Source organism: Pipra filicauda, unplaced genomic scaffold, assembly GCF_003945595.2.
Source record: "Pipra filicauda isolate LSUMZ 115617 unplaced genomic scaffold, ASM394559v2 scaffold266_size1643727_pilon, whole genome shotgun sequence".
NCBI classification, from domain to species: domain Eukaryota; kingdom Metazoa; phylum Chordata; class Aves; order Passeriformes; family Pipridae; genus Pipra; species Pipra filicauda.
In genome coordinates, this window is record NW_024104383.1 from 906,822 (window position 1) to 928,305 (window position 21,484).

Consider the following 21,484-nt stretch of genomic DNA (forward strand, 5'->3'; position numbering starts at 1 on the left):
GCTAACAAGTGCTTTTCATTCACTACTGGGAAATCCCAGTAGGGAACTAAATAATTTCATTTCCTAGAAGGTAACTTCTTTTATCCATCTTTTCAGAGTGAGCAGGTGATGCTCGGGCAGGTAACGTGGGTGGGACGCAGATACAGCGAAGTGTGATCACCCACAACGTGCCTGGGCCTTGGACAGAGCAAGGACCAACATCCAAGACTCAGCATGGACAGACAGGAGGATTCTGGGGTACCAGTGGGAACAATTTGTGATAGGCAGCTCACAGGCAGGGCCCACGTGCCACGACTCCCTCGCTTTGCCATGGCAACTGGACTCAGCATCCTGCTGTGCAAAGCTTCCCAGCCACAGACTGGGGGAAGGAGAGAGGCCTGACAGCACCCAGGAACAGCCAGCTGGGCTGGAACAGGAGGGAGAGGCAGAGATCCAGGGACAGCTCCAGGGAGCCCCAGCAGCCACACCCGGCGCACGAAGCAGCAGCAGAAGGCAGAGGCCACCTCTCCTGGCTGGAAAACCTTTCTCAGCCTTCCTCAACCAGCAGCTCCCAGCAAAGCAGCACTGTTTCAGCAGCACCAGGCACCCTCCACATCCAAATATTCCCTGGAGAGTGGTGAAAGATTTATCTCTCTCAGTTAGTGGAACCCCGAGTGCTGGGCTGCCCACACCCATCCTCCCCACACAGCTCCCAGGGAACCACACACTCCTTTGATCCTGCTGTAACCCTGAAGCACAAGGTGACCCACTTTCCTCACCACTGTTGGCAACTGAGACAGAAGAGACTGGAATAGCTTTTACAGGAATGATTTCCCTTCTCCTAGCTGGATGCTGTTCAGCTCACCAGCTGCAAATGGAAAGTCAGACTCACCCAGTCAGAGGGTGATCAGGCCACCATCGTGTTTTCATCCCAGGGCACAGCTCTGCTCCTGTGCCACGCTCTCCAGTGCTCCCCTTGGATGAACAAACAATACAGGGACTTAAAAGAGAAGTGATGAGCAGAAATTCCTCCAAGATCTAATCCAAACCCACCTTCTTTCAGTTTAAGGCTGTTTCCCCTTATCCTATCACTACACACCCCTTCTGTTTACTGCTTCTGTTCCTCTGAAATTGTGACTGTAACTTCCAAGAACTGTTTATTTTTCCTGGTATCTCAGCAATATCCATCCCTTCATCTCCAGTCCAGGCCCATGTCAATCTTTTCCAAAGTGTTCTCACACTACAGCAAGTCACACACAGCACAGAAATGGTGGCCTGTCACAGAATCCTGGAATGGTTTGGGTTGGAAAGGACCTTAAAGCTCATCCAGTCCCACCCCCTGCCATGGGCAGGGGCACCTTCCACTAGCCCAGGTTGCTCCAAGCCCCCTCCAACCTGGCCTTGGACACTTCCAGGGATGGGGCAGCCACAGCTGCTCTGGGCCCGCCTGCAACTGCTTTAAAAAAATACTCCTGGTGAGGCATTTGGTGAGAAGAAACTTGTAATCACTAAATCAGATATAAATAGGTAATTTCTAGTGAGTAAGACAGGAGACAAATTATAAATATTAAACATTTATTATTTTTCTCCTAGGAAGGTTGCAAGATTCAATTTCAAACAACAGGACAAGGGCTTTCGTTACTCTTGGGATTTTGTTTTGCTTCTTTTAAGGGGAAAGAAGAAACTGGTGTAAAGATACTACCAGAAGCAGTGCAAATTGAGATTAATTTCTTTCTTTCTTTCCCCATCCCAGTGCTGAACTGCCAAGCTAAGCCCTTCCCAGTTAAATAACATCTACTTTCCAGTTTCTTGTACACCACTGAACAAAATCAGGGCTCCCCTTCTCCTTTACCCTTCCCCTATAAGAACACCCAGCACAGTGACAGCCTTGTGCAACAGTGAAGCCTGGAGAGGCCAACACGGTGACACCTCACCTGTTAGACCTGAATTAGACCTGAAGAGAATGAAAATGAACCAAATGCACCTTCCTGATCAGCCATGCACAGTGCAGGTACCCAGTGCTGCAGCTCTCCAGCGTTGCTCTTCCACCTTCCTGTCACAAACACATGTTACACATCCACAAAAAGACAAAGGAGGAAAACCAAAGAACCCAAGAACACTTTCAGCTTTAAACTACGGAAGGCAAGCTTTAGACAGGAATCACTGACACCTTGTGAAAGTCCATCATTAGACATCTGGGAATGGAAGGCAAGTCCTGCCTCATAACAACTGCTCACAAAGAATATTCCTCAAAACCACCCAAAGCCACCAGGACAGTTCCCAGCACCGTCACAGGGACACAGACTGGGGTTGGCACATGCAAAGTCCATATTTCTGGATCCTGGCCCAAGCCAAGGCAGTCACTGGGGCTCCTGGGCTCCCTTCCCTCCAGCCAGACCCTCAGAAGTCGATGCTGGCCAGACCTATGCGAAGAGAAAGAGGGATTAGGGAGGAGAAACAAGTGTTTATTCTTATCCTACCAGTCCTTCACCACTATTAGGACAGTCAGGCACAGGAAGAAGGATGCTTTGAGAATTACTTAATTTTTTTAAACTTAAATGTAAAGGATTTGGTGGGAGGATTTTTGATTGTGATGAAGTAATTAATTTGAATAAGCTAATCTGCAGGAATTGTTCATGGCAGAAGGAACAACACAGAATGTTCATGAACCTCAGATTCTGCCCATGAAATTAAAAAGAGAAATCTGGGGAAAGTACCCTTAATGAGGGCAGTAAATTCACATGGATTTAAACCTCCTGCTTTAGATTAAGGCATATCCATGCCATGTCCAAACGCCCATTGGACATCTGATTATCTCCTTTGAGATGTGTCTTTTTTAACTTCTAAGATACCCTGCACCACTCAACCTCAGTCCCCAAAACTGTCCTCAGTCTTTCTCTAATCACAGCAAGGAATAATGCTGAGCTCCCAAAAGAGTGAATATTTTGGGAGTGAATACTATGAATATTTTGTCCTTGGTCCCCCTAGAAATTCGTGTATTACAGTCATCACCTTTTAGCCCTAAGAAATGAAATGGAAAACATGGATTTTTGAGCTCAGGACTATGGAGGCTGGAGGATTCAGGTGACCAACACCACAAGGCAGCAGCTCTGCTACAGCAGCAGCAACAGGGTACTGAAGGTCTCCTTTCACCAGCTGTACCAGATGCTTGGCTGCTCAGAGATCACAACTATTCCCATTTGCTGTGCCTAGAACAGCGTTGTCTTCAATCTGGACAAATACAGGCTGTAGCCATCTATCCCTCACCTAAACCACAATTCTCCTGATTTTATTATTTGTTAAGCAGCAGCAACATAGAAATGCTACAGAAAGCATGAATCGAGTCCCTCCATTTCAAAGAAATCCCAGTCTAGGAGAGAGAGAATTTTAAGACCAAAAGGAACACTTAAAAGAGTTAATTTCAGAGGGAATTTTTTTCCCCTGGGAGAAAGTGGGGTGGAAAACTCCAGTGTCAGATGGCTGTAAATGGGGACAGTGCAGAAGCCTGGGATAAGTAATACAAATTTATTTTTGTGTTGTCAGGACACTGTGATTTCATATACCATGTGTCCATATGGCACTTCCCATGCATAGGATTTGTAAACCTTTCAATTAGCACTGATAGGATAAAGCAGGCAGTTATTTAAAGTAACCCATACGGCATCTTCTGGTGGAAAAATTCCAACTCTCCTCTACTGGACAGGCTTCCAACTTGGATGCCCATGAACCCTCCAAAGGCTGTGGAGAAGCAATCACCAGCTGGGAGGTGCTCCCAGCCCCAAGGACAGAGCAGCAGAGCCCATGCCCAGGACAGGGCATCTCTATCCTGCACCCAGTGTAACATCCCAATTCCAGTCTTTCCACATAAAATTCCATAGGAAGGATCAGTCCTGCTTGTTGGAGAACATTACCCAGGTTGCTGCTGTCCTTTGAAGCCCAGCAGATGCAGTAGTGCTGCATTAGTTGTTCAAACAGTTCCTTTTCATCCAGGAATTCAAGTGCTTCTATTCTGTAGGAACAAGGTAAAAATTGGGATTTGAGCTGGAGTCTCAGTAGAGTCTTTAATAAACTCTTCACTCCCCAGGAGTGAAAACTCTGGCCAGTAAGGCAGTTACCTTTCCAGTCAATCATACAGGAGTTTGTCCATGGTGCCCCCACCTCTCCCACCCTTGCTGTCCATGTATAGAACAAGTGACCCACGGGATGTTTTCAGCTTCTCATTCCTGGACTAATATTTCATATTAGTCTGTACTTCATAGTTCATTTTCCAGGACTAACCTGTGTAACTTCTCACAAATACCAGCATTTGTCTTCCAACCCCTTTTCCTGCAGATATCTGGCCTTGCTGGCCCTGAGCAGCCACAGCAGCCCAATGGAAGGGGATTTATCCTGACCAAGGGATGGGAGGGAACAGCTGAAGACTGTGTTTTCTCCAGAGAATCACAAGTCCATACCATGTCTTGGAAGAGTGATGAGTACATCAGTGCAGCTTCCAACAGCTCTCCCACAGGAGCCCATGATGAAACACAAACTAAATGGTACAAATAGAAGACTCAAGGAATTGTTTTCCCTAAAATGGTTCCCACCTTCCTAAAGGAAGGTCTTTAAATGTCTTCCCCCAAATGGGAGATTTTCTCCCGAGCTGTGCCTGCTTTACAAAGCTTAACCTGGCCCATTCCTCTCTCTCTCCAGACTACTTGAATATCAGTGTTTATTTTCCATGCTAAATATTTGGAAGAGCTGCTACTGAGGATCAAAAGAGGCTGAGGGGCAAAAGTTCCAAAATACACTCCCAGATGTAAGTGCTGCAGAAGAACACTCCTGTAAAGACATTTATAAATAAAAAGCATTATTTGCCTCATTAATACTGAAGGACAGAGTTTACATAACCTATTTCCTGGCATTTGGAACAAGTGGAAGGAGCTGAACAGATCTAAGGTAGTCAAAAATGCTGCAAAGAAAGCACAGGCTCTGTGTCTCCACCAGTGCCATCTGGCACCACCACACACCACTGTTCCTATTTAAACCACCTCTGATTTCCACCCTCACCTGTTCAGTTCCAGGGTTGGAGAAAACCCCATATGTGAATATTTGGACCAAGGTAACTTGTTCAGCTAATTCAAACTATAGTTAATGACTCACAGCAATTCACATTTCATATTATATCCCTAAGCTACTCCTTAAAAAGTTTCATGTTTTTTAGTATTTCTTCAATGCAAAAAAAATTAACAAAGTCCATGCAAATTAGTGACTGTTAAAACAGCCTTTAGTTACCCCGTGTTCTCTAAGCTCTGCAGACCCAGCAGTTTCCCTCATGAAGATGATTTCAACGTGTTGTGGTTTGACCCCAGTCAAAATGTGCACAAGGGACATCTCAGGGACTGCAAAAACTCAACACAGCACTTCTGTGGCATCTTTTGTCTGCAAATTCCTGTCATGAGATGCTTTATATTGCACCCAAATCAAACATCCCCATGGCCAGCGGATCATTAGTGCTGCTCCAGCTTCACACTCAGCCACGGCCAGCACGTGCCTGCAGCCTCCTCTGTTAGAGCTGGGAATCCCACACTACACACTGGATGTGAACAGGCTTGGAAATGGCATCTGAGGATGACTTCTGGTTCTGAAATGAATACCTTTTGACATCAGCCTGTGGCAGGAAGCTGTACACCTTCATCATGTCGATGGCCCGCGCGGTGTCCCAGCCGCTGGCCAGCAGCCGCTCCCTCTGTAACACACAGGGCAGCACAGCTTTGAGGGGCCAGCAAAAAATACCAGAGGGCACTTTCTCCCCCCAGGGATTTTGTAGGGCAGCTGCTTGACCTGTTCTCTGAAGAGCTCAAAGTCTTTCCTAAGCATGTGCTGCTGATCTCTGTGCAGAGAGGGCAGGGGGCAGGCAGGGCTGGGCTCTGATCTACTGCAGCTTTGGGACAACCACTGACAGTCAGTGGGGTCAAAGAGAAGGCGCCAGGGTGACCCAACTGTGGCCTTCCAATACCTGAAGGAGCCAACAAGAAAGATGGAGAGACACTATTTACAAGGGCTTGGAGTGACAGGACAAGGGGGAATGGCTTCAAATTGACAGGGAATAGGTTTAGATTGCATATTAGGAAGGAATTCCTCCCTTGTGAGGGTAGGGAGGCCCTGGCACAGGTTGCCCAGAGAAGCTGTGGCTGCCCCTGGATCCCTGGAAGTGTCCAAGGCCAGGTTGGAGGGGACTTGGAGCAACCTGGCTAGTGGAAGGTGTCCCTGCCCGTGGCAGGGGGTGGGACTGCTCCAACAGAGCACACCCAGACAGAACGTGCAGACAGACTAATTAATGTTGATATCCCAGCCCCCCAGAGCTCTGTGCCCCTCTCACCTGGGAGTCCAAGGACCTGCAGACCTCCACCCCAGCCAGGTTGCACTGTCTCCTCTGCAGGTTCTCGATCATGATCTGCCCGAACCGGTCCGTCATGTTCACCTCGGGTAGAGAAGGAGACAAAAGTGTTCCCCCTTCTGCACACAACGTGAGCGTGGGGAACAGCAGGGCCCTGCTTAAACTCTTGGATTGCCTATGTCATCAAATGTACAGGACAACATCCTTACACTGGGCCTCATTCCCACTGCCACCACCTCCTCAGCTCCCTCCTGGTCACAGCCTCAGTGCCACAGTGACAGTGCCCTGCCCTGACAGACACGGGGACTGACATGAAAACTGATCTGCTTTGAGCTCTCGGCAACTTGCTTCATCTCTCCAGCAGTGATTTACAGCTTGGAAGATCCTGTTACTAAATTCCTGGAGCCACCTAGTTCCCCCGAGGCAGCGTTTAACTTCCACTGAGAGAAGCAGAGTTCGTGCTGATGTGATTTTTGCTCCACTTTGCCAAAGAACAGAGAGGTAATTATGTAATGTTATACACTCAGAGCCAGCACTCAGCATCATTTCTTTTTCCTGTCTTAGCTAAACCAATATTCTATGGTTTTCAACACATATGGATTAAGTCTCAATTATTTTGCTTCAACAAGCCCAGAAATTGTCTTTCAGAATAGCTGTATATTCTTTCTAACAAGCTACAAGTTAAAACACATTACTACAGAAATTCAGAAGAAACTGCTGTCTCTACAAAAGGACACAGCCCACTCCTATTTCACAACAACTCCCACCTTGGAGAGCAATTGTTATGACAACAATGCGGGTCTGAAAATGCCATTTTGGTTTTACCTGCTCATAATTGATAAACATGGCCACGGGAAAGGTGCTTGCTGCCCACTTGAGCAGGTTTGCAGACTGCTGGGGGGTCATGTAAACCAGCACACACTCTGCCACCAGCAGTGTTGGCAAACTGCAAAACAAAACCAAACCACAGAACTATTCACAGCAGAAGAACAAGACAAATCTGTAAAGAATTGTTAGTGAGCAGTCATTTCATGTCTTGAAAGAGCTACATTTTTTATGAACTAGACACTGAAGTTTGAATGAAATCTCTTCATCAAGTTGACTAGAACTAGGCTTTCTGGCAGCTCATGAATTAATTAACCACAGGAGACTTCTGTGGTTACAAACCAGAGATTTTGGGAAACAATCTCCTCTAAGCCAGCCCTGAACACAGAATAATGTGCATTCTCTAAGTCTTCTCTTACAGCAGGAACTGAGGAGTCTATTAAAATTCCCTTTGCAGAAGAACTGTACTCTGTATACACAATCCACATTCCTCTAGAGATCAGTAAAATCAGGAATAAATTAAAAAATGAAAAAAAAAAGTTTTCTCTTTACGAAAGTTCTAAGAATTTTAATTAGTCAAATTTGTTCAGTATCTGTAAAATACTCTTCACATATTATTATCTAACGAAATGCAATCCATGGTTTGCACGTTGCCTCTTCCCCCTCCATCCACAAACCAACAAAAATAGACATCTACACGAGTGATTTTCTTCAGAATTATTGAGTTTGCTTTTAATTGCTAGAATGAAAGGGAAAAAAAAGTCACTAGAAGCAGGAGAAATTCCACAAGGAGCAGCAATGTAGGCAAGCAAGGCAACATTTCAGAAGATGGAAGTGTAAAGAATTAAATGGCAATTTGATGCATTCTGCTTCCCCATATGCTCTCTCCCACCCAGCCAGATCGCTGCTATTTATATAGCTTAGATTTGAAAGGTCTGTCCATCATCCACTCAGAAACTCAACTCCTGCCCCCTCCAAAGCCTCGTGTTGAACAATAAAACCCCACAGAGGAGCTTCCGGACTCAGGTCCACGGCAATCCCTCCACCAAAAGGTTTAGGGAACAACAGGGGTTCAAGTGGAGGCCACAGAAAAATACAAAGACAAAACTCTGAAGTCACAGAATCACAGAATGGCCTGTGATGGGTGGGAAGGGACCTTAAAGCCCATCCAGTTCCACTCCCTGTCATGGGCAGGGACATCTCCCACTAGACCTGGTTGCTCCAAGCCCCGTCCAACCAGGGCTTCCACAAGCCCTCATTAAAAAAGAAAAATCAATTAAAAAATATATAATCTTACTGCTTATCCAAGTTGTGTTTCTTTAGCTTTTCCTCCAGATCTGAGGAGAAGCGGAGGTCTGCTCCTACAATGGAATATCGACTGGAGTCAAGGCTGTGGGAATCTGCAAGGGGAATATTTGGAGAGACTAAGGTTACAAATAGGAGGGATGCTGAAATTATGAATTAAAAAAAAAAACAGCACAAGAATACATGAATTGGAAGCCAAAGTTTGGTCTGTTATACCTAACTATGAACAGCAAACTCTTCTTTTTAAAACATTAATTTCCCTTATACTTGTGGTTTACAGTGATATATCACCACCAGACCCTGCAACGAGCCCACTCCTTCCCTCTGAAGCCACTGTGATGCAGAGAGGTTATCCCAGCCGTTACCATGGCTCCCAGGAATGCAGAGAGAAGAAAAATGTGAAGACTAAAGGCAGGATTTTCATTGTGTTTGTAGAGTCTTTTTAGATGACCCAATGTATGTACACAGAACTACATAAAAGTACATCAATTTTTGAAAACCGGAGTTAAGAGTAACGTATTTCAAATATTAACAACAGATACAGCCATATAAAATATTTATTTTTATAGTTATAGAATGTATATGGGGATCAGACACAGACTTGGGACAAAGAAATGTTACAATTTATACTTTTGGTATGATTTGGTGATGTTATTTAAGCAAAGAGTCAAATTAGAGAAGGTGTTCTGAGAAACAAATATTACCCAGGGATACAACAGGCCTCACTTTCCTGTAAGTGCTTTCCAGCACGAAGCAGGAACAAATCCCAGAGGCAAAGGACACTTTGCCATCCTGGCACAGCTGAGGAACCAGCAGAAACAGAGCCTCTTGCTGTCCATAACTCTGACCCCCTTTGCAATCAACCCAGCCAGGGGACCCAGTGCCACGGAAAGCACTTCACAAGGGCACCAGCAAACCCACTCGAGCCCTGCAGCACATACTGGTGGCTCTGGCACCTCCAGCTCCCTGGACAGAGGGAGGCAGAATGTCCCCCCTGTGCCGTGTGAGTACGTGTGAGACGGGCAAACAGTAAAAGAAGAAAAGCAATGAGAAATCCCCAGTCAGAGTTTAAAGTGGCTTTGGAATGGCCAGTGTCCAACTGCAGGAGCAGCTCCCACAGCTCCACGTGGAACCTGCTGCAGACACAGCTCCTGAATGTCCTGTGGGAGCAGATTCACAGAATCCCAGGATCACTGAGGCTGGAAGAGCCCTCCCAGCCCATGGATCCCCCCTGTGTCCGATGCCCACCTTGTCCCCAGCCCAGAGCACTGAGTGCCACGGCCAGGCCTTCCTGGGACACCTCCAGGGCTGGGCACTCCAAACCTCCCTGGGCAGCCCCTGCCAAGGCCTGATCACCCTTTCCAGGGAGAAATTCCTCCTGATGTCCAACCTGAACCACCCCTGGTGCAGCTGGAGTGAGGCTGGGTGAAGAGGGAAAGGGAAGCCAAGTGGCTGAAGAGACAGGATGAAAGGGGATTCCAATTCCAGAAAGGGAAAAAAAAGTTTGGGGACAAGTGGGGTTTTTCCCAATTATTAGATCATTTATTAGATCAAGCAGTGACCAAACATTCCAGAGGGTGCACCTCTGTTTAGCTTTCAAGTGACCAACTGTCTGAAAGTGGGGCTAGCAGGTGACTATAGCTGCCTTTCCTGCAACATTTCTGAGCAGCTCCAGGAACCAGAACAGTTCATAAAGAGAGTCACAGGGCAAAAAAAGGGAAAAAAGAAGTTGTGTGGCAAATGATTCAACATTTTGAGTCAAGGCTTTTTCCATGTGCATGTTCTGTAATAGCTTTACTACTTCCCACACCCTTCTATTTCAGTGATTACATCAAGGCCATGATAATGGCATCAAAAAAAGCCACCCAAAAACCCCACCACACACAGGGAAGTATTTAAATAGGGATTGGTTTCTGTCCATAGATAGGGCACAGCGAGCGTCAGCCACCACAATTAGCAGGGAATTAATGCCAGCTCCTTGTCCAGCTTTAGAGACTTGGACACAGAAGTAATGAATTTCTGTTCTTTAATGAAGAACAGAAATAAAAGCCAGAAATAAACTACAAAACTTTTTAAGTGATCTTATAAAAAAGGAACACAAACACTCCAAGGCAGAAATAAAATGTCCCCTGCTCACACCACATTGACTCAAGCATTTTTACTCCAGAATCATAGAATGTCTGTCTTAATCCACTGAAAATCCCATATTCCAAGCACTAGTTCCTACCCAGGCACCAAGACTTCGTGCTGGTTTCCAGCAGGGTTGTTGGGTCGGGATATTCTCCTCCAGAGCACATTCTCTAGGTATTCTCTAGGGTATTCTCCTACCTTGTGGCTTTGTGTGTGATGCTCACACTCAGTCAGTCACGTACAAAGACTCTCTCTCGCACTTGAAATGAAGGTCTGAGAAACACCAGACTCAGATTTAATTTGAAGGATTCAAGGGAGGGGAGAGAGGAGGAGGGAAGGAAGAGCCCCACCATTCCAGCCCACCCCATCCACCCCACACGGGCTCTCCCGGCCCAGATGCAGCACTCAGCTATCCATGGATATCAACAGAGAATGCTTTGTTCTGATCACACCACCTGAATGTTTATTTTTCATGACTTCTGGCACAGAAATAACAACACAAGTGGCTCAAATTTCACAGACTCATAGAACAAGACATCCCTGCAGTAATGGAATAGTAGCAGGAGCTGCTTATAGTTGCCTTTTGACCTCACTGCAATACATGTTTTCTTCACAGAAATGTTAGGAACGAGAAACTGCTGTGTTTGAGGATGGCCCCAGGCCCTCCCCTGGCTCCTGGAGCAGCGTTCCAGCCTCACAGAGCTCAGTGCTTCCTCTGCCACAAGAATTCAGTTTGCTTTTCCTACTCCCTTCTCACATTAGTGCAACAATTTCCTGGAGGTTTTCCAAGAGACAGAATGCAGGATACTATTGACTCAAACTGATTTCATTAGGATTTTCATCCTAAGGTATCTTTGGCAGCTTTACAACCCACCAGCCCATACAGCCTATTCCACAGGCGGGATATGGCTCTGCTTTCACTCAGCTCCTCGTTCACTACACCAGAGCAGGGCACGTGCCAAAACACAAATCTGGTTTGCCTTGGAAGCTCAGGATCATCCCCAAAACAAGGCCTGCAAATCACCAGGACAGCAACACCCCTGACACCTGCATCAGGTCACAGGACAGTCTGGAAAGGGAGGGAAAAGGAGGCTGAACCAACCAGGTCCCAAAGCTGGAGTAGGCAGGGCAGAAGGTGTGAGAGGCACAGGAAGGCAACAGTTCCCTGAGTGTAACTGGCACTTGCAAAGGGAACAGAGGTGGGGCACTGACCTCCCAGCACTAGCAACTGCATCACCCAGACAGTGGAAACAATTTACTGTGTGCTTGCCATAGCAATGTCAAACTGCTGCACAAATCACTGCTTTCCCTGGAGATCCAACATTCCCCAGGAAACCACGGAGCTGTGCAGTGACAAGTGTCATCCTGCTGCATCCAAGGGCAGAGGCCACCAACATCTATATTTGAACTGCATGCCGTGCAGTCCCTGCCTTGTCCAAAGGGCAAGCACAGCAGATGCTGCCCTGAAGCCAATAAAGTTGTCTATTAGCTCCAGCTTCATGGAATGAGAACATTCAGGGTGAGCAGAAGAGCACTGAGAGAACAAGAATCACGTCAATCCATATTACAACAACTCAAAAATTAAATTCCAAACAATCCAAACAAATTATTCCTGGTACACCAGAGACAGCAGTGTGGAACTTATGTGGGGGAGCAGGCACAGGATGGGAGAACCTCCTCCCCAGGATTCTAAAATCCTGGTCCATATCCCCACAAAAACGGGTAACATTTCCCTACCTGGCAATGCTGCTTCATTGCAGCCCACTACACTCCCTACGACAGGTGGTACTCCCTGAATATTCCACAGTCTAAAAGCTGTACCAGGTCAGACCAGAGGTCCCCCTGGTGTGATATCCTGCCTCTCACAGAGCCAACAGCAGCTACAAAGGGAAAAGTCAAAAAAAAGGGCAAACACGCACTAACTAGCTGTTTTCTAGGTTTTTCCCAAGAATGTTTAAACTTGATTTGGATTTCTGGACCATTACTGAGCTCATGCTCTCATACATCTATTTATTCTAATACCCAGATCCTGCAGGAAGGCAGCAATAATCATTTACATGTGAGGCACAAACTATTTTTTACCCCCATGTGCATCACTTTCTATTAATCCACATTGAATTCATCATCAAGTCACTAATTTCACAAGATTCTTCTACAGTTCTTTACCACTCTGAAGAGTTTGGATTTGCCAACAAGCTGCCATTTACTAATCACTGTATTTTCACAATTATTCCTTAGTGTTGAACAACAACATATCCTTAAGCACAGATCTCCATCTCCTCCATAATGAAAATTAACAACATATGCTCACCCTCCATCCCAGCTCCTCATCCATATGAGAACCATTCCTTCTCCACAACCACTGTGCCATTTCTTTGGCACACTTTGGTAAGGGACACTGTCAAAACACATTTTTGAAATCCAGGCGCTATACTGATGTCCTTTTCCAACAGAACTGTTGACTCAGAGAACTCCAACAGGTTTGTAAAGCATAACTCACTCTTCCAAAAGCCATGGTGAGTCTTTGTCAACACATTCTATGATTTCTCTTTTGCACTAAGTCTGTCTGTTAGAATTCCTATTAATTTGTCCAGTAGAGACATCAGTCCTACTGGCTTGGAGTTCCCTAGATTTCTCCATTGGAGTCACAGCCATCACCTTCCAGCTGGAAGTAAGTTTTAAAATGAGAGGGTATAGACCAGTCAGTAGCTGAGCAAATACATTGTCAAATTCCCTTAGACCTGTAAGAAATCTCTGCTCATCTGTTTGATTTACCAAGTTATTCCACCACCTCTTCTGCTGGCACTTCCACATGAAGCAGTTCCATTAATATATCCTTAAATGAGAGTTCCCACATGGATCTCACTCCAACCAACCTGTGGTTGACTGTCAGTTCAAACTGGGATTCCACAACATGCTTCCAGCATCTCCAGGTTATCCAGACATGATGCTACACCCCAGAGATGTCAGTGTAGCAGATCCTACACCAGCCTGGGTACAGTGAAATTGCTACTCTGAGGTTTTAAAACCCAGCACTGAGAAAGAACCAGAGAACCAGCTTCAGAGAAACCAGTCACTCCACTGCACTCCCCCAGTGCCACAGTAATTGCTGATCACTGCTCTGAGTTGCTATTAATAGCTTTTGATTACAATACAGCCCTGCAAGCTGATAACTGCAGTTGTTGTGCTGTACCAGACACATTTACAGCTGTTCAGGAACACAAACAGACACAGCCCTTCCAAAGGCCCGGGCTGCCTTTGGAACAGTGCTTGTGCAGCAGATCCCACCGTGGGCAGGGGATGGCACAGGCAGGGGCCCGGCCAGAACCCAGGGCTCCTCAGGAGCCCTTTCCCTCAGGTGGGGCACTGGACTTTCATCTTTTGAGGCCTGAAGGTACAACAGAAACTCCTGACACCTGAAGGTTGGTAAGTTAAGACACTCTAACGTGCAGCAATAAAATCTGCATAACCATGCCCCATGAAGGCAGAGTGTGGCAGTGTGGCAGCACTGGGATCCCAGGGGCAGCCCGGGGGCAAAGCACCTGCATTTTCCCACTGGAACACGAGCACACCTCCTCACTCTGCACTTCCTCACCCTTGGAGCCCTGGGGGTCAGGAAGGCCAGTGGGATCCTGGGGGACATTGGGAAGAGCCTTCCCAGCAGATCAGCCCTGGGGAGGCACATCTGCAGTGCTGTGTCCAGTTCTGGGCTCCTCAGGACAGGAGGGACATGGAGCTCCTGGAGCAGGTCCAGAGGAGGTTGCAGAGATGCTGAAGGGATGGAGCATCTCCCTTATGAGGAAATGCCAAGGGAGCAGGGGCTGTTCAGCCTCTAGAGGAGACACTGAGAGGGGACCTCCCCAATGTCTGTCAGTGCCTGCAGAGGGGGGGCAGAGGATGGACCAGGCTCTGCTGGGGGTGCCCAGAAATGGGACAAAAGGAATGGGCAGGAATTGATGCCCAGGCAGTTCCACCAGGCCAGGAGGAAGAACTTTGCTGTGCAGTGACAAGCGCTGAACAGGCTGCCCAGAGCGGGTGTGGAGTCTCCTCCCTGGGGATATTCCAGGTATCTGTGAGGCCCTTTTAAGTCCTCCAGACCCTGAGCTAGAGTTGTGTTTAATAAAAGCACCAGTCCAGGTGATCCATCAGGGAGCAGCAAACACGATGAGCTCTGCTTTAGAGTCACACCTGCTCACACAAAATAGTTGCTATCCTAGATGGAAGTAATCAGTGTTCCTCGGGATGGGGAGTCCACAACATCCTGTTCCAGAATAAGGTTATAAGCCAAGATAGTACAACCACATGACACCACCTGAATTTATTACCCTTTTAATACTAAAATAAACAAACAGCACTGGCTCCTGAGCTTGGACTTTGCAGGCTGTGTTTCTACTGTGAAGACTCTGCTAAATGTAAAGACTTGTTCTCCTAATGAGACAGAAAGAAGATAAACACTCAATAGATATTTTAATCCTGTATCCATGCCTCTCAGTAGCACTTCTTCTTTTCCTGTGACAGAAAACTTAAGCTACATATGAGAGAAAAAGAAAAAACCCAAAAACTTTCTGGCAGAATAAAACCACTTAAAGAGAAGACATTTCTAACATGACACAGAACGAATGGGCAGAAGTCTGTAAGAGAAGAAAAAAGCTTCTTTTCCCTCACAATTCTCTGTCCAAACAGCATTTCAAACATTAAAAGCCTGCCCACATAGCAGAACAAAATGATCAGAAAAGTTTTAAAAGTGCTGCAGTACATTGCTGACTGAGTTTGAAGATGACTCACCTATTAGAAGAGAGTCCCCTGAATGGGATTCCATAATTGGTTTTGACAGGGGAGGTTTTGATCTGTGGGAAGAAGGAAGAAGCATCTCAGAGCAGCTAAGCCTGTTTAACAGTGTGCTTACATCTTTTTTTTTAACATATATATATATATCTATGTGTGTGTGTGTCTGTGACAAAAGCAGCCAAGAGAATATCTCTGCCCTCTACTGGAAATGAAAACCTTTGCAAGTTTGTGAAAGTTGCAGTTGACTTTTATACCCGATTACTCCTAATTTTTGAGGTAATCTTTCAAGAAAAATCCAGATACTCTGTATGTATCCTCAATAAGCCTTAATGGATTCATCCAAACAGAACATTCCCATACAGCACCAGCTATCCTACCTCTCTACCTGAACAGGCAAGTCTGGGAATCTACTGCTGTCTTCAACAGTAAAAAAAGACTTAATCACCTCTAATCATCATGAGACTTTCCCTGCCCCAGAACGAGGTCTGCTTGGCTCCCCACAGCTTCCACATTCCACCTTCTCCAGTTTGGAACAGTGGCTGCACAGTCACATGTAGGAACTTGCCTGCATAATGAACCTTTACTCTACACAGAATCCCAGAGTGGTTTGGGTCGGAAGGACCTTAAAGCTCATCCCGTTCCACCCCCTGCCATGGGCAGGGACACCTTCCACTAGCCCAGGTTGCTCCAAGCCCCGTCCAACCTGGCCTGGGACACTCCCAGGGTTGGGGCAGCCACAGCTTCTCTGGGCAGCCTGTCAGTGCCTCACACCCTCACCACCCTCATAGCCCAGAGCATGAAATGTTTCTCAGCAGAGAGATGAAATAATGACACTGACTCACATCCAGGCTCACACAGACAAACACAGGCCTCAGACTTACTTGATATTATGTATTTTTCTTGCAACGATCATTGGAAAATCCACTTCAAAATATTTTCTAGGGAGAAGATTTTCATCCTGGGATTTGGAGGAAGACATTAGAATTAGGGAGACTCAGGTGTCACATACACACAAGAAGATATAACCTCAAGTCCTGAACAGTTCTGGCATTTCTAACAATGGTATAACAATGTCCTACAGCTTAAAACAACCTAAAACCCAACAAAAAGCAGTTCACAGACATTAGAATGTTCTCTAGGCATTAAGGAAATTATTTAACATTTTATGTAATCACAGAATCCCAGAATAGTTGGGGTTGGAAGAGACCTCTGGAGATTATCCAGTCCAACCTCCCTGAGGACTGGATGATATTCAAGGTCCCTTCCCACCTAAACCAGCCTGGGATTCTGTGATTTACATATATAAACTCACATTTATACAGTTCATTCAGAAACATGTACACAGAGCTGTACAATCCTGTGCTTTGGTACATCATTGCTGTTTTGTTATAGGGTAAAACAGTGAAATCTGAAGGCTGAAAGAGGACAGCAAACCACGGCATTCCTGCTGTTCCTGGAAGCCCACTAGAGGTCAGCTCGGTGTCACACACTTCTGGGGAAGAGCCAGGGCAAACCACAGCCCCTCGTGAGCTCTGAGGTTTAAAGGCACCTGAACTGACTCTAAACAAGCAGAGAACTGAGGCAGAGCAGCCAGGACACTGGGATCCTGGGGGGCATGGGAAGAGCGTGGCCAGCGGGTGAGGGAGTGATCCTGCCCCTCTACTCGGCCCCAGGGAGGCACATCTGGAGTGCTGTGCCCACATCTGGGCTCCAAGAAAGACAAGGAGCTCCTGGAGAGGGTCCACCCACAAAGGTGTGAGGGGTCTGGAGCAGTTCTCTGCTGAGGAGAGACTGCAGGAGCTGGGCCTGGTTAGTGTGGAGAAGGGAAGGCTGAGAGGGGATCCCATCAATCCATACAAATATCTCCAGGGGTACCAGAGGATGGTGCCAGACTCTGCTCAGTGGTGCCAGTGACAGCACGAGGAGCAATGGCCATAAACTAAAACTCAAGTTCCACCTCAGCACAAGGAAGAGCTTCTTTCCCTGGAGGGTGGCAGAGCCTGGAACAGCTGCCCAGGGGGTCGTGGAGTCTCCCTCTCTGCAGACATTCCAAACCCACCTGGACAGTCCCTGTGTCACCTGCTCCAGGTGACCCTGCCTGGGCAGGGGTTGGACTGGGTGATCTCCAGAGGTCCCTTCCAACCCCAGCTGTTCTGGGATTCTGTGACAGCCTGTGCAGTGCTGCCTCCCTGCCCACCTCCCCCTGTGTGACAGAACTCAGCACTGACAAGCACAGAAGGGCAGCTCAAACCTCCCCATGGATCTCAGTCCTCAGCCAGGCCTGTCACCTCAGCTCTCCTCACCTTCAGTCTCCAGAACAGGGTGTCCATGCCAGCCCCAAGGTTAACAATTTGACAGTTGCATTCTGTCTTCTTTAGAAAAGCTTTAATCAGATAACTGACTCCGTGAACACGAGCATAATAACCTGTTAACACACACAAAAGCTTCAGTTTAATTATTATTTTTATGTAATACTTGATGTTTAATACTCATGAAGAATTTCAGGTAGCCTGTTTGAACAGTGGTGTTTCTTAGGAAGAGTAATGCCCTCTTTTTAAGATACCTAAGGGCTTTTGTTTCTCTTTTTTAATTTTTAAAAAAATCTGATGCACTGATAAAACAGAATTCATTGGGTAAATAGACATTTTAGTCAAGTTTCACCTCAGAGCAAAATAACTCTGGCTGGTGTCCACACTTGCAGAGACCAGAGCTGACATAGCCAGCTGTCCTGGGTCAAAGAAACATTTGTGACTGCTCTGAGGAGATTTCTGCACACTGAGACACACAGTCACATCCCACTTAGAACACAGAAAGAGAAGGATGAGAGCACTGATTTACGAAATAGTATTTAAAAGATCAGCTACAAGAAGAAATTATTTCTGTGAAGAAAACTTGTCTCACTCTTTCCTGTATTCCCTACCCCCCTAACACCCAGTGCACAGGGGTTTTGTCAGCCTCAAGACCAGTTCAGTGACTCCATCCCCATTCCAACTTGCCTCTATTGATCTCAGGTGCTTTCCTTTCCTTGGCTTGTCTCACAAAATACTGGATGTAAGGGTCCTTCCAGTAGCCAACACTGACAGCAAACCTGACCAAGAGTGGGGAAAAGAAAGAAAGGATTAGGAAATAAGGCCACTAAGGGTACATCTTGGTGTACCCTAAAAGCCTGTGTACCCCAAAAGATACAGAGACTGGTAAGGTCCCTCTGCCCTGGGTGTGCACATGCAGACACAGAATAAAATCTGTTCCATACGTGGAACCATTTCAATTAAGAGATTATATAAAGTTTAGTTAGAAAATCTGGCTGTTGCCATACTAAAGAAGCAACTTTTTAATGGGCTCTGTGCTATTGGGTAAAATTCTGTGGGCAAAGACCCGAATCTCAGTTGTTTCCTCCTGGAGGACCCAGCAGGGGAATTGTGTCTCCAGGTCCTCAGACACACACAAATCAGGCTTTGCTTCCACCCTTTGTTATGCCACGAGCTGTTTGCACTTATTCCAGAGCTTAAACACGGCACTTTAACACAGACAAGTGTTATTCTGTTCTAACAGAACCCACTGGTTTTACAACCGATTCAAAAAGGGAAACTCTCAAGCCAAACTCAACCACCCAACAACTCCTGCTGCAAAAACTAAGAGGGCAGAACAAACAGCCAGCGACAACACAAGTTAAATTCACGCCCAGGCACAAGAGGGCAACCAACTCATCCTCTCGCCGCGCCCGCCCTACAGGGGGTGAAGAAAGAAACCTGAAATATATGGAGACAGTTTTCCTCAGAGATATCCAACGCTACCGGAGTTTCTGTCCCCGCTATGAGGTGCTGGCTACCCCCGTACGCTGCTTTATCACCGAGCTCCGAGCCGACCCCGCACAGGGCTCACAGACACGACCAGGGGTCTGCGGCACCACGGGCGTGCTCGGGGCACAGCTCGCCCTCACACGGGGAGTTCAGCTCCGCACCCCGCGGCACCAGCTCTGCTCTCCCGGGGCACCGGCACCGCACGGGGCTGTTCCCGCTCCCCTCCAGCGCCGCTTCCCGGGAGCCGCCCGTGCTTCACTGCCCGACCCAGCAGCGCCCCGGCGCGGCGCGGGAACAGAGCGGAGGTGCCCGTCCCGCCCGTCCCCCGGGCCGGTACCGTTTGCAGACAGACGCGTCCTCGCAGGTGCCGCGAACCGCCTCGTCCGCCTCGTCGGGGCCGCCGGCGGCCGCCATGGAGCGCGCGGGGCCCGGCCGCTGCCACCGCCCCTGCGGCCCGCCCCCGGCCGCCGCTCATTGGGCCGCCTCCGCCGGGGCTCGGCAGCGATTGGTCCGTGGGCTCGTCCGTCCCCACAATGCCCAATGAGAGCGCGCGGGCCGCAGCGCCCCGCCCGGGAAGCGGCGGGGTAACCGCAAGGCACGCCGGGAGCTGTAGTCCCGGGGACGCTCGGCGGTACCAGCGCAGGCGCGGGGCTGGGGCTGTTCCGAAACGGGCACTCCGAGCAGCGAGCCCGGTCCGGCCGCCCTGCAGAGAGCAGCAGCGCCCGAGGCTCCCGAGAGAACGCCGGAGGCACCGCCGTGGCGGAGAGGAGCTGCCACATCCGGTCCGCGGGCGGGACATCCGGTCCGTGGGCGGGGCCGGTGACGCGCGGCGGGCGGGGCCGGAACGGGCCGGGCCGGGCCGGGCGGGCGGTGCTGGGGCGGCGGCGGGAGCGGCGGGGCCGGGGCAGCCCGGGGGGAGCAGCGGCGCCGGGGGAGCCCCGGCAGCGGCCGCCGCCATGAAGAAACAGTTCAACCGCATGAAGCAGCTCGCCAACCAGACCGTGGGCAGGTGCGGGCCTGGCCGGGCGCGGCGGGGGCTCCGCGCGCGGAACAGCCGCAATGGGCTCGGGGGGAGCGGGAGGGGGCGGCCGCGGCCGCCCGGGGCTGAAACAGTGACGGGACGCGCTGCCCTGGGCGGTGGGTGCGTCGGTCGCCGTGGGTCGGTCCGTCGGTCGCCGTGGGTCCGTCGGTCGGTCGGTCCCCGCCGGCCCCGGGCGCTCCCCCTGCCCTGCCCCCGGTCACACCGGACCTGGCTCTCTCGGCGGGTTCGGCAGAGCCCTGGGGGTCCCCGAGCCCCCCGCCGAGCCCCGCAGGGCCATTTGCATCGGGCTCTTCCTGTCTGGGTTTTGGCGAGTTTCGTTTCCTTTCTCTCCGCGTTAATATTGAGGTATTCGGTCTGTTTCTCGCTCCTTCTCACATTTAAGAAATGCTTCAGGGAGTGCCTCCCCCAGGACTTAATTTTAACAAAAGTAACAGGAGCCCTGTAGGTACAGTTGTCACCAATTTCCAGCTGTTGGAGTCTGGGAAGGACCTGGGTCTGTGGAAATAAATCTGTGCCCAAACACGTGAGCTGAACATGCAGATATCGCTGCACTGGGTTTCTAGTAGAAGTCAGTATTTTCCTCCAGAAACTCTTCTCTGCTTTTAGGAAAGATTTAATCTGAAAGTTTGCACCTATACTGAAAGTATAAACTGAAAGCCTGTGCTGATACTGAGAGTATAAATTCATTTATTATCTGAGTATATTTTGGTGGCATCCTCTCCAGTAACTCCCTTAGCAGGGTGTTTGCTTTCCTCGGGGCCCACGCAAACCAGGGCAGGTGTGTCAGCTAATAAAGCCCAAGGAGTAAATTTTTAATAGGTTTGTTTTGCTAGGAAAAGGGAACAACTTCCCAACCAACCTCCATCCTCTCATTCCATATCAACTAATGGATTTTTTTACATTATTGGAGGGATTACTGGCATTCCCTGTTTGCATGTGTCAGCCCCTCAGCTCCAAATCCCGAGTGGAATTTCGAGTAATCTGGGTTGTACTGAGTAGGATAAACAGCTCGGGGTGCTTTCTGCTTCCAGGGGAAAATCCCGCTGAAGTGTGGAGCAGTGTTTGGAGCAGGGTGTGTGGGGAGGTTGGCACTGACCTTTGGCCATGGGCAGGTGAGGGCAGTGGCACCGTGGGGTGCTCGGGGTGTGGTGTCTGGGCAGGTTCTTGCTCACACAGCTGTGCCGGGGAGTCTGGGGTGCCCTGGCAGTCTGGGCACGTGGGATGGGGGGTTCCTGG

The 21,484-nt window shown here is 48.5% G+C and overlaps 2 protein-coding genes across 5 annotated transcripts in view; one reads left to right on the forward strand and one right to left on the reverse strand.

Moving 5' to 3' along the window:
* Positions 1-1,537: 1,537 nt before the first annotated feature.
* LCMT1 (leucine carboxyl methyltransferase 1) lies at positions 1,538-19,748 on the reverse strand. 2 transcript variants are annotated; one of them, XM_027736184.2, is made up of 11 exons: positions 19,544-19,687; positions 18,403-18,494; positions 17,710-17,831; positions 16,288-16,364; positions 15,404-15,465; positions 8,481-8,583; positions 7,184-7,304; positions 6,341-6,442; positions 5,616-5,707; positions 3,891-3,988; positions 1,538-2,402 (listed from the first exon to the last, which is right to left on the reverse strand). In XM_027736184.2, exons 1-11 carry the CDS (start codon positions 19,618-19,620, stop codon positions 2,380-2,382), a joined length of 969 nt encoding a protein of 322 aa, XP_027591985.1. In that variant the 5' UTR covers positions 19,621-19,687; the 3' UTR covers positions 1,538-2,379. The 2 variants fall into 2 exon arrangements, with proteins under 2 accessions (XP_027591985.1, XP_039238279.1); XM_039382345.1 differs by lacking the exons at positions 1,538-2,402; positions 3,891-3,988; positions 5,616-5,707 and adding an exon at positions 5,729-5,977 and having other exon boundaries at positions 19,544-19,748.
* A 339-nt stretch (positions 19,749-20,087) lies between these two features.
* Positions 20,088-21,484, forward strand: part of ARHGAP17 (Rho GTPase activating protein 17) — a 42,458-nt gene continuing 41,061 nt past the window's right edge. For all 3 annotated transcript variants that reach the window (XM_027736105.2, XM_027736110.2, XM_027736108.2), the window contains exon 1: positions 20,088-20,215. In XM_027736105.2, the coding sequence (XP_027591906.1) occupies positions 20,163-20,215 (53 nt within the window). In that variant the 5' untranslated portion in view covers positions 20,088-20,162. The remainder of the gene's footprint in view (positions 20,216-21,484) is intronic.

Coding starts and splice junctions, on each gene's coding strand:
- LCMT1 (XM_027736184.2), bottom strand. CDS start 19,620: ATGGCGGCCGCCGGCGGCCCCGACGAGGCGGACGAGGCGGTTCGCGGC. Junction 8,584..15,403: donor AGGGGACTCTCTTCTAATAG/GTGAGTCATCTT, acceptor TTCCCCTTGCAG/ATTCCCACAGCCTTGACTCC. Junction 3,989..5,615: donor CCACAGGCTGATGTCAAAAG/GTATTCATTTCA, acceptor TTGTTCCTACAG/AATAGAAGCACTTGAATTCC.